The sequence below is a fragment of the Kogia breviceps genome, chromosome 1, assembly GCF_026419965.1.
Source record: "Kogia breviceps isolate mKogBre1 chromosome 1, mKogBre1 haplotype 1, whole genome shotgun sequence".
Taxonomy (NCBI): domain Eukaryota; kingdom Metazoa; phylum Chordata; class Mammalia; order Artiodactyla; family Physeteridae; genus Kogia; species Kogia breviceps.
In genome coordinates, this window is record NC_081310.1 from 75,039,525 (window position 1) to 75,050,631 (window position 11,107).

An 11,107-nucleotide genomic window follows, 5' to 3' on the forward strand; every position below is an offset into this window, starting at 1 on the left:
AGTGGCGCGTCCTGTCTCCTTGGTAACCCGCTCAGCACCAGCACCGCTCTCCTCCCTCATCTCTTCCTCACTCTGTTGAAGTGGGCGGTGCACCTGCCTCTGTCTTCTGCCTGTGGGGCCTCCGGCTGGAGCCAGCTTCTCCCCCGTTTTCCTCGTGCCCTCCGACTGCGTCACTGCTTCCCGCAGGATCGTCCTGCCTCACGTGGGCTCCCCAATTTCCAAGGGCGTCTGAGCTCCACCGGTCCAACCACACACCAGCTGTTCCTGCACCTGTTTGTGGTTCAGAGCTTGGAGGTGGGCAAACCTGCCTTTGAACTCTGGTGCCGCCCCCTCCAGCGTGTAAGCTCCACTTCCTTCAGCTCTAATGAAGGAAGAAGAATAGTGGCAACCCGGTTGTATTGTCGTGAGAGGTAGACAGGTGTTGGGGAAGGCCTAACTGTAGTGCGGGGCATAGGGTCAGTGCTCCATAAATGGTTGCCATGACTAATAATACCAGTGCTAATAATTAACAGTGACACTTACTCTCCCTCTCTGACTTCCCCAGACCATAGGGTATGACCCCATCATTTCACCAGAGGTCTCAGCCTCCTTCGGTGTGCAGCAGGTGCCCTTGGAAGAGATCTGGCCTCTCTGTGACTTTATCACTGTGCACACACCTCTCCTGCCTTCCACCACAGGTAGGTGTGCCCCTACCTTGTAGGTTGGCCACAGAAGCCACAGACCAGATAAGGGTGGGCCCTCAGTCTGGCCTTTCCGCCTATGCTGAGGACCAGCTGTGGCGGTGGCCCATCCAGACCCTGTGAGCATGGAGCATGGTGATGTTTTGTTACACGGCCTTGCATCAGACCGAGGAGGGGTGAGTTAGCTGGAAATGCACAGAGTCTGGGTGGGCTGGGTCAACGTGTAGGACCAGTGACCCTATGAGTACTTCCTGGGACCACTGCAGGAAGCACTAATATCTTGGAGATATTTGAGATGTTTCTAAACTGAGTCTGGTCCAAATCCATGACAAGGACTCCTGCCCCAGAGCATCTGAGAAGGTAGCAGCGAGACCAGAAAGACCGTGGTCCCCCAGAAAGGGGGTGTGTGGGGAAGAGCTGGTGGGAGGAAGAGAGGGCCTTTGGAGCTGGTGTGGTTGCCAGTGCAGTGGGGAGAGCGCGGGGATCCCCACACCAGTGCCGCAGGAAAGCTCCTCCCTCCGTTCCAGGCCTGCTGAACGACAGCACCTTTGCCCAGTGCAAGAAGGGGGTGCGTGTGGTGAACTGTGCTCGCGGAGGGATTGTGGATGAAGGCGCCCTGCTCCGGGCCCTGCAGTCGGGTCGGTGTGCTGGAGCCGCGCTGGACGTTTTCACAGAGGTGAGTGCCTGCCAGTGTCGGTGGGGAGAGGAGACCAGAGCAGAGGCACTTGGGCTGCAAGCCCAGCTGTGCAAAGAACCTGAGCTTCCTGTCTCTAGCGGGAGAAATGGTGTCGCCGAAAGTAACACGTCTGTGGTTGGAGGAGCCCAGTGCAGAGCCTGGTACAGAGGCAGATGTGCTGTCTTCTGCAAAGCTCAGAGTTTATATAGGACCCATAACTGGGCTCGGGCTCTTGGACGGCTACCCTGTTGATAAGTTCAGAGGAAGACAGCAGCAGATCAGTTCTGAGGTGGAGGATTCGGGGCAGGCAGAGAGGGGTTGAAGGTATTGATACAGATCACTGGTGAAATAAATCCTACTGCCAAGAAGACATTCCACCCAGTGTCTTTTGGCTTTCCTCTCCCTTCCTCTCTTCCCGCAGAGGGAAGGAAGCAGAGGATACTGGTTAGACGTGTTCCCCTGGTCCCAGAGGCTGCTGTCCCTAGGTCTCTGTGCAGGAGCAGAGATGTAGCATCTGCTCACCCACTGCCCCCATCCTGCCCTCACACCCCATAGCATTTCCACTTGAATCCTGTCCACCTCTCTTAAAAATCCCACCTCAGCATCGGAGATCGGGGAAAAAGCACGGGCTTCGGATTAGGCAGTGGGGGTTTGCTGGTTACCAGCTTTGTGGCCTTGGCAAGACCCTGGCCCTCTGACCCCCTGTAGCACTCAGTGTCTATTCCCTGCCCCAGGGCACAGCATGCGTTGGGTTTGTGGTCCTGGTCATCTCCCTCAGCTACATCGTCAGCTCCTCGAAGGCAAGGGTGTGCCTGACCCTTGTTTATATCGCCGTCTCCCTGACACAGCACCTTCCCCCTGCTCTCTTTGGCCTCCCCATGGCACTTACTACTCTGCGGCCGGCACTCACAGACCTATGTGGCCAAATCCCATGGGAGCCGATAGAGTCCTGGGGAGAATGACCAGAAGAGAGGAGGCCTAAGTAACATGTCCAAGGCCCCTACATTGTGCCCGGCGAGCAGAAGGGGTGGAAGGGGCACTGGAGGGTGGGGTAGGGGTGGCCAGGTGGGCCGCCTGTCCTGGTGAGAGCCAGGATGCAACACCCGTGCGGAATGCCCACAAAGAGCCTGCCTCTGTGCTAAGAGCTGACAGTCAGTGCTGAGGGGGGGACTGGAGTTGGGGCAGGGGGTAGAGGGGAAAAACCAATATCAGCTATAACAGCTACCACTGGTTGAGAACCTCCTTTATTACTGCATAATCTCCATAATAGTGTTAGGAGATAGGTAGTAGTAACCCATTTTATAGATAGGGAAACTGAGGCTCGGAGAGATGGAGATTTGCCCAAAAGCACATAGGTAGTAAATGGGGGAGCTGAGATTGGAATCCGGTCTACAGCTCTGTCTACTCTGCTGTGATGGAACGTTCATGAGGAAGACGGTTATTACTGAGTCCAGCGACCACCCAGACAAAACGGAAGTAGGAGGCAGCATCATCCCTGCCCTCTTCCCCTCCCACTCCCTGGGGCCGTCTGTAGCAGCCCACCCAGAGATGTCTCTTTCTGGGCAGGAGCCACCCCGGGACCGGGCCTTGGTGGACCATGAGAACGTCATCAGCTGCCCCCACCTGGGCGCCAGCACCAAGGAGGCCCAGAGCCGCTGCGGTGAGGAAATTGCCATCCAGTTCGTGGACATGGTGAAGGGGAAATCTCTGGCGGGAGTTGTAAGTATGCCATGTGGGGCTGGGCCCGGAGGTCGGAGGAAGGAGTTGCAGGAGGGCGTGTTGTTGCTGGGACCAGATTCAGCCCTGGGAGCCGAAGATAAGGGACTGTACTTGAGCCAGCGCTCTGGGTGGGATGGCAGGAGCTGCCCCTGCTTAGCCTTGAGAGCTGAGGCCCAGCAGCAAGGAGCCAACTCAGCTTGTTTATATTGTAGGCTCACTGCTGAGACTGTGGTTTTTCCCAGTGCCCTGGCTCTGGAGAAAGGCTCCTTTGTTCTCCCCAGGCCTTGGGAGTGAAGGAGTTGGCTGGCATGACGGCAGGATGCCCGAGGTAGGGGCAGGTGGGGGATGGCCTGTGGAGGAAGCCCTGAGAGGGCGTTCTCACCTCCTAACCCCGCGCGCTCGCCTTTCATCCCATCTCTCTTAGAACCCTGGGCAGGGATGCCCTGCCCAGAAGCCTGCACCCATCTTCCCCATAGGAACCCTCCAAGCCAGCTGGCCCCCTTTCGTTCCCCAAATCATGGTTTCTTGACTGCGCTCACAGTGGGCCCTTCCTGGCATGTGTTCCTCTTCCAAGCTGAACCTGACTTATACTTCAAGTCCCATCTCATGCACTCAGTCTTCAGATGGTCCCTAAGCTCCAGTGGGTACCAGATACTGTCAGAGCCCTTTGGGGATATGGAGGTGAATAAGGAAGGCATAGCTGTCCATCACGGGGCTCGCGCGCCACCTGCCCCTTCACGAAGACTTGCTTGGCCTTTCTAGCTCCATCCCGACCCTTTTGCAGTGAGCCACATTCTCTCCTATTTCATGAGTTTATGTCTTAGTTCTTAAATAAATTTTAAGTTCTCAGAGGACAAACAACAACAACAAAACACCACCAAAACCAAAAGGATGTAAGCTTCTCTGCAGTTCATGTGGCTCTGCCTGGAGCCAATAATGAATGAGAGTTGGGGCGCGGCTGGAGCCAATAATGAATGAGAGTTGGGGCGCGGCTGGGGGGTAGGCCCTGACCCTCCTGGCTGACCCTCAACGCAGGCATTTTCGCTTCTGAGGACAGAACTGCGGCAGGAGAGACACAGGATGCTTTGTTCAATCCTGCCGGCCCTGGTTTAAGAGCCCAGGCCACTGTGGCCTCTACACCCTGAGAAAGTAAAGGAGCCTACTGCTGTCCCATAGGGGGGCTCCTCGGGGACGGCCATCACAGGTGCAACGGGCAGGCTGGGAGAGCCTGGCAGTGGCCACAGCTCGGTGGTCAACAAAGACACATACCCATCCATGTCTGCACCCTCTCTCTGCACTGTGTCTGTGGGCTTCTCAAGACAGGGCACGCTTTCTCACTCCCTTCTGTCACGTGGGAAACTCCTCTGTCCCTCATTCTTTACCGGGTCTTCTCAGTTCTGCTCTAAAGAGAGGCACAGACTAGCATTAGGGGCAGGTTGGTGCCCCAGTGCATTGGCTCTTCCTGGAGCCTCCCACTCGTCTTCTAGAGAAGACAGACGCTCCTTTTACTGTGCAGACCTGGGGGAAGCACCGCCCTGGCCTGTGCAGGCACCTGACCAAGTGTGGCGCCTGCCTTTGGGGCTTCTCAGTTGAGCCCCGTCCTGCTGCCTGCTGCAGGCTTTCACACCCCAGCTGTGGCCTGGCCCTTCACTTCTGCCCCTGCAGCTCTGGGACCCACTGCCCTTTCTGTGCCCTTCGGAGAGGATCAAAGGGGGCCTGGCCGCAGGGTGTGATCACACCAGGATGCCCCTTACACAGAAGGGTCTGCTGGGGGGGTCCTGCCTCCTTGGTTGTTTCTGTCGTCACAAGCCTCTCTTCTTTAATTCTCTGTCAATTGTATCTTTATGAAAACAGGAATAGAAGCGTCCACGTTTTCTTTTCATTACACCTTAGAGCTGCCTGATTGATTTGCATCCAACCTGGGTTTCTAATTAAATCCTTCTTAGATGGTTCTCTTTACAAGTTGCCTCAGCATAAGTGGCCAGATACTTAACTCAGAGCCACAAGATGGAATAGACATTTTGACACAGAATAAGCTGGTTTTTGTTATCAAGCCCCTGCTGGGGGTCCAGCCAGCCAGACCGTAGACTTACAACGTCAGAAGATTACGTGGCTTCTGCCTTCTTCAACTGCCCAGCAGGCCTGTGGTGGACTTCACAGGAGTCAACATTTAAAGAGTGATAGGATCACCAAAAGCACGTGAATCCAGGGAGTTCCCTGGTGGTCTAGTGTTTAGGATTCTGTGCTTTCACTGCCATGGTCTGCGTTCAATCCCTGGTTGGGGAACTAAGATTCCACAAGCTGAGCGGCATATGACCCCTCGCCCCCCAAAAATGGTATATAAATCCAGCCTTACAGATTGTGATATTTTGACAGAGTGTTTTATGACAATGTAAAAACACATTTAAAAAAATTAACATGGAAAATAAAAATGAAGGCAAATTAGGAATGCCATCCCAGAGGGACATACCACTCTAGGTCCAAGTGATCTGTGACTCCCCATATGTTTTTGTTTTCGTATTTTAATTTCTAAAAAAATGTATTTATTTTATTTATTTAGTTTTGGCTGCATTGGGTCTTCGTTGCTGCGTGCAGGCTTTCTCTAGTTGTGGCGAGCGGGGGCTACTCTTCGTTGCAGTGTGTGGGCTTCTCATTGCGGTGGCTTCTCTTGTTGCAGAGCACGGGCTCTAGGCGCGTGGGCTTCAGTAGTTGTGGCTCACAGGCTCTAGAGCGCAGGCTCAGTAGTTGTGGCGCACGGGCCCAGCCGCTCCGCGGCCTGTGGGATCTTCCCAGACCAGGGCTCGAACCCGTGTCCCCTGCGTTGGCAGGTGGATCCTTAACCACTGCGCCACCAGGGAATCCCTCCCCATGCGTTTTATGTCAAAGACCCGTCTTCCTTCCCCAGCACAGGAGAAACAAGTCTCCGGTGGAGGGGTTGGGGGCGCTGGCACATGTTCAGAGAGGAGGGAGATGTCCTTCTCCCCAACTTCCCACTCCCTTCTGGCAGTTTGAAGTGGCCTTAGCCTTTTGTGCCCTTTTCTGGCTCTAAAGCTCTCCTCAGCTATGGGAACAGGTTGCTGTCACCTTGTTGGTGGCTAATGGAGGTTGTCACCCCCCAGGCACCCAAAGCAAGGGTGGCCCCATGCCACCTGCTCTCCACGTGGAGCTAAGTCTCAGCAGTAAGACCTTGTTTGGGAGCCGAGTTGGGCAGGTGTGCCCCGTCCCATCCCTTCCTGACCTCTGCCCTGCTCCCCTTTCTCTGCAGGTAAACGCCCAGGCCCTTACCAGTGCCTTCTCTCCACACACCAAGCCTTGGATTGGTCTGGCAGAAGCTCTTGGGGCACTGATGCAAGCCTGGGCTGGGTCCCCCAAAGGGACCATCCAGGTGGTAACACAGGGTGAGCCGGGAACTCTGCAGAGGGAGAGGAAAGAGGGGCGTGGACTCGGCACCCCACCGGGTGTGTCTGCTGCAGGTCACAGACCAGGGAGGGAGGGACTCAGAGGTGACCCCGCTCTTGTGACTCCACGTTTCACCTTCGGTCTGAGTATGGCTTGCTTGCTACTGAGGAGGATGGGTACAAAAAGTTATTGGGAAATATACTTAATTTTCATAAATCACGCTTATGCGGTATTTTTAAGACGTGCACGTTTGGGGTGCAAGAGGGACCTCCGTAAGATTTGGAATTTCACGTGAGAGGCGGTAGGATTGGTGGAGGAAGTCTGGGTGAAGCAACAGAACATTTTATTCTGGTTTTGACCCAGTGGCTTACCTGCTGTGGGACTTTCCCTTCTCTGAGCTGTGAGTTCTTCACCTGTGAAGTGAAAGCGGGGGCAGGTGTGTCAGACGAGGCAGGCGGTGAGGACCTTTGTTGCTCTGTGACATCCTAAGGTGGGCCCTCGGGCAGGCTGATGCCCGCAGGGGCATTTGCTCAGCCGAGAAGTGGGGACGGAAGCAGCACCCGCTGTCTGCCCTTCCGCAGGCTCTGGCCGCCTTTGCAGTGAGTCCAGCCCTGTGCAGGCGTGGTTGAGAGACCTGGGAGGGCCCCGGTCCCCTGAACCCTGCAGGGGCTTGTCCTCCCCGTTGACTGTTGGGCATCCCCTCACCTGGGGAGAGACTGGAGTGGAGGCAGGTAGACCCTGAGCATGGCCGGTAACCAGGCAGGGGCAGAGCCAGGGGCCTCACTGGCCGGGGTGCCGAGGCCTCAAGGAGACAAGACAGGGAAGTGGGCTCAGCTGCTTTAATCGCCCCTTTCTGCTTCCACTTCCTGAGACTGGCAAGGGCATGAGTGCCACGTAGGGATGAGGGTAGGATAGTTTTCAAGTGTCCCTTTGGGGAATGACAGGCAGGCCAGGGCAGACAGGCCAGGGGCAGGTGTGCGGGGCAGCAGAGTTAGGCTGGGTTCTGGAAAAGAGTTTCTTAAACTGGTGTAGAGCGTCCCCGGTGTCCTGGCCTGGACCCCCGGTGTGTCCCCCACCCCGGCCACCTCTCTGCCTGCAGAGGAAAGCAGAAGTTTGCCTGGCAGGCTGGAGCTGGGCCCCTAGGTCAGTGAGGAGCCGTGATCCAGAGCTCGGGGCCAGTGATGTGCTGCCCACTCCCTTGTTGTTCTACACACGGTGGCCTTACGGCGGCTTCTCTGGGTCCCCAGGATTGTCCCTGAAGAACTCTGGCAACTGCCTGACCCCCGCCGTCATCGTTGGCCTCCTGAAGGATGCTTCCCGGCAGGCCGAGGTGAACCTGGTGAACGCCAAGCTGCTGGTGAAAGAGGCCGGCCTCAATGTGCGCACCCCTCCCCTCCCCTCCCCTCCATCCCCCCTCCATCTCGCCTGCCTTCAGAGCACCTTGCAGCTCTGCTCCCCGAGCGGGAGCCCTGGGCACCCGTCCTGCAGCTGACAGTGTCTGCCTGTGAGAAGTAGCTGTGATCTCCTCACTTGCAGAGTGGAGATACCACCGGCCCCAATCATCGCTACGGGTGAACTAATACCCGTGAAAGTGCTTTGTGTATAAGTGCCCTGTGAGTGGGAGAGGCAGCAGGAACCCCATTTCACAGCTGAGGAAATCGAGGGGCCAGGCTGGGAGCTGGGAGATAGCCCCGCGTGTGCTAGGCCCCTGATTCTCCAACCAGTCCTCCTTTACCACGGCGCCCGGGTTCCCGGCTAGTCTGCAGACTCCCGGAGCTCGCCACACATCCTCTTAGCCTCTGCCGCCCCTCCTGGCTTCCCTTTGGCGTCTTCCCTTCCTGTTCCCGTTTTAGACTGAAGTCTGCGTCTCTCAGCCAGTGGAAGCGGGCAGAAGCAGTGGGCAGTAGAGCTCTCACGTCCCCCTCGTCTGCCCCCACTGCTCTCCTCTATCCCAGGCAGGCCACTGCTTCTGTGCGGGGAGCAGTGAGTCAGGGCACGAGGGACCAGGCCGGATCAGCCTCTGGTGATGGCCCTGCTCACCCCAGCCCTTCTCCCAGCCCCTCCCACCTTCTCCCCACTTCCCACCGTCCAGTCCAAGCCTTTACCTGTACCTGGTAAATCTCTTTGCCCTCCCTTTAGGGAGGAAGCTCATGCTCGGGGCCACCAGGCTGCCCCAGCTGCCCTCTCCCCCCACACCCCCGCCCTGAATTGCTGAGCGTGGCAGCAGGGCTGAGGCCCTGTACATTGGCCATGAGGCCTAGGGAGGGGGTGGGCGTCACTGTGCCTTTTTGCCTTTTCTCTGCAGGTAACCACTTCCCACAGCCCTGCCGCACCAGGGGAGCAGGGCTGCGGGGAATGCCTCCTGACCGTGGCCCTGGCAGGTGCCCCCTACCAGGCCGTGGGCTGGGTCCAGGGCACCACGCCTGTGCTGCAGGCACTCAACGGGGCTGTCTTCAGACCAGAGGTGCCTCTCCACCGGGGCCTGCCCCTGCTCATGTTCAGGACTCACCCCTCCAACCCTGCGATGCTGCCGACTATGATTGGTGAGGAGGCAGGGACCTGTCGGGCCGGCCGGTGCCCTTGAGGCAGCGGTGGGTGTGTTGAGGGCTCTGTCCTGGGACTGGGCTCCGTGGACTTTTGCCTCCTTCAGCCCCTCTCCATGCCTGACGGCATCACTGGATCTGCAGCAGGTTCAAGAACATTTGGGGAGCCGGTCTGGAGTTCTGAGGTTAGGTGCCTCATCTAAGGTCGTAGAGCGGTGCATCGGGGCTAGGGCTCCAGAGCCCCTATTGTGAGGCAGGTGCTCACCACAGTAAGGACACAGTTGAGAACTGCCTGTAGAGCTGTATCCCAGGAGCTCAGAATTAAGTTGCTGGTTTCCTTCTGACCGCAGGCCCGGTGGTGGCCAGCCTGATCCAACAAAGCATGTCAGGGCATCCCCTCCAGATGTCGTGGGCATCTTGGATCTGCTCCTGCCCCCTGGCGCTCAGGCTACTGGGAGTTCTGGAGCACTTCCAAGTATGGCAGAGAGTGAGTGTGTGCACAGGCCTCAAAGGGCCTAATTTCACTATTGTTGCCAGCTGCCCAGGGGAACTTTCCCCTGCTTTTCCCCCTTGCTGATGGTCTGGATAAAACTGGCCGCCAGCAAGTCCAGCTCTGGCTCTTTGTGGCTGATCTTCCCTCCCCTGCCTTGCCTGATGGCCAGGGTGTTCCTAAAGCCTGCAGAATAGTCAGGGCCCTGGGCAGAGCCCTTTGTCCCCTGTCTCAGCGCTTTGATTCTGAGACCATCACCCCCATTGCAACACTGGTCTTGGGAACTCAAGACTTGTGAGCCTGCCCCCAGCCTCTTGCTTCTCCTTCCCCCAAGCCCTGTGCCAACCAGGGGTTTCTTCTACTTCCAGGCCTCCTGGCAGAGTCAGAGGTGCAGCTGCTGTCCTACCAGACCTCAATGGTGTCAGATGGGGAGACCTGGCACGTCATGGGCATCTCCTCCCTGCTGCCCAGCCTGGAGCCCTGGAAGCAGCACGCAACCGAGGCTTTCCAGTTCCACTTCTAACCTTGGGCTCACTTGTCCCAGCCTCGTGGGATTTTCCGAAGAAACACACCCACTGGGAGAGGAGAGCCACATTCTTGGGGCTGACACTGCTTGTGTCGCATCTGACCCCTGTCGTACAGCAATAACCACCCAATAAAGAGCCTACCCCATACTCTCCGGGCACTTTTGTGTTGTCATTACCCTGAAGAGCCACCAGAGGGCATCCGCAGGCAGCCGTGGGGCTGGGCTTTTGTTGCAGGAGGGTAGGACATGTAAAAGGAGATCCGGATGGGTGGACTGCATGCCTGCCTGTGGGTACTCTGAAGAGGACCCCCCCTCTCCTGTCTCTCAAGTTTTTAAGAGGCATTTTTACCGGAACAAAACTCAAGGTATTTGAGCAAATTCCTATGCTATTTCAGATATCCCTTCCATCTGGGAATTTAGATGCACATTGAAAATATAATTCAACAAACATGTACAGCATTATGTGCCAGGCACTGGGTTAGATGTTTTGCCTAGGAGGAGGAGGATTAAAGCTCAGACGGCTGCCGTAGAAGTCTCCATCTGCTGGGGGGACAGAGCACACAGAGGTCACTGGAAGCAGTGAGGAAAGTGCCACAACAGGTGTGTATGAATTCTGCTGAGAGCAGAGGAGGAAGTAATTGAAGCTGTGGATGGTGGTTCCCAGGAGATGTTTGGAAAGATTTCATAAGGGGAAGAAAGTGTGAGTAAAGGCACAGGGCCTGAGGATGTTTGATGAGTTCACAAAGCCAGCTCAGTATGGGCTGGGCAGTATATTACATGATTTTTTTGTTTAAAGATGATTTTCACAAAACATGGCAGAATGGTACTCTTGCACCCTAAGGGTTTCACCTTTTGAGGGTTTTTTACTCCATCTGTAGGGGATGATCCATTCCTACCTTATGCCCAGCAGCATCTGTTTTGGAGACAAGGCAGGCTAAGAAGGCCCGGCGCCGGGCAGCTGATTGACAGTGGCAGGAGCAAACCCATCACTGTGGCCTCAGAGCTGTGATTGAACCAAACAAAGGTCGGTAGAAGCTCCACCAGTAACCGCTTGCTGTGCTGACCTCCGCTGTG

General features: G+C 56.5%; 1 protein-coding gene across 2 annotated transcripts in view; it reads left to right on the forward strand.

The window, feature by feature from the left end:
- The window catches only part of PHGDH (phosphoglycerate dehydrogenase), a 31,142-nt gene extending 20,961 nt beyond the window's left edge, over positions 1-10,181 (forward strand). For both annotated transcript variants that reach the window (XM_059058999.2, XM_067034206.1), the window contains 7 exons: positions 545-677; positions 1,208-1,356; positions 2,923-3,075; positions 6,341-6,473; positions 7,722-7,852; positions 8,780-9,017; positions 9,876-10,181. In XM_059058999.2, the coding sequence (XP_058914982.1) occupies positions 545-677; positions 1,208-1,356; positions 2,923-3,075; positions 6,341-6,473; positions 7,722-7,852; positions 8,780-9,017; positions 9,876-10,030 (1,092 nt within the window). In that variant the 3' untranslated portion in view covers positions 10,031-10,181. The remainder of the gene's footprint in view (positions 1-544; positions 678-1,207; positions 1,357-2,922; positions 3,076-6,340; positions 6,474-7,721; positions 7,853-8,779; positions 9,018-9,875) is intronic.
- The last annotated feature ends 926 nt before the right edge of the window (positions 10,182-11,107 follow it).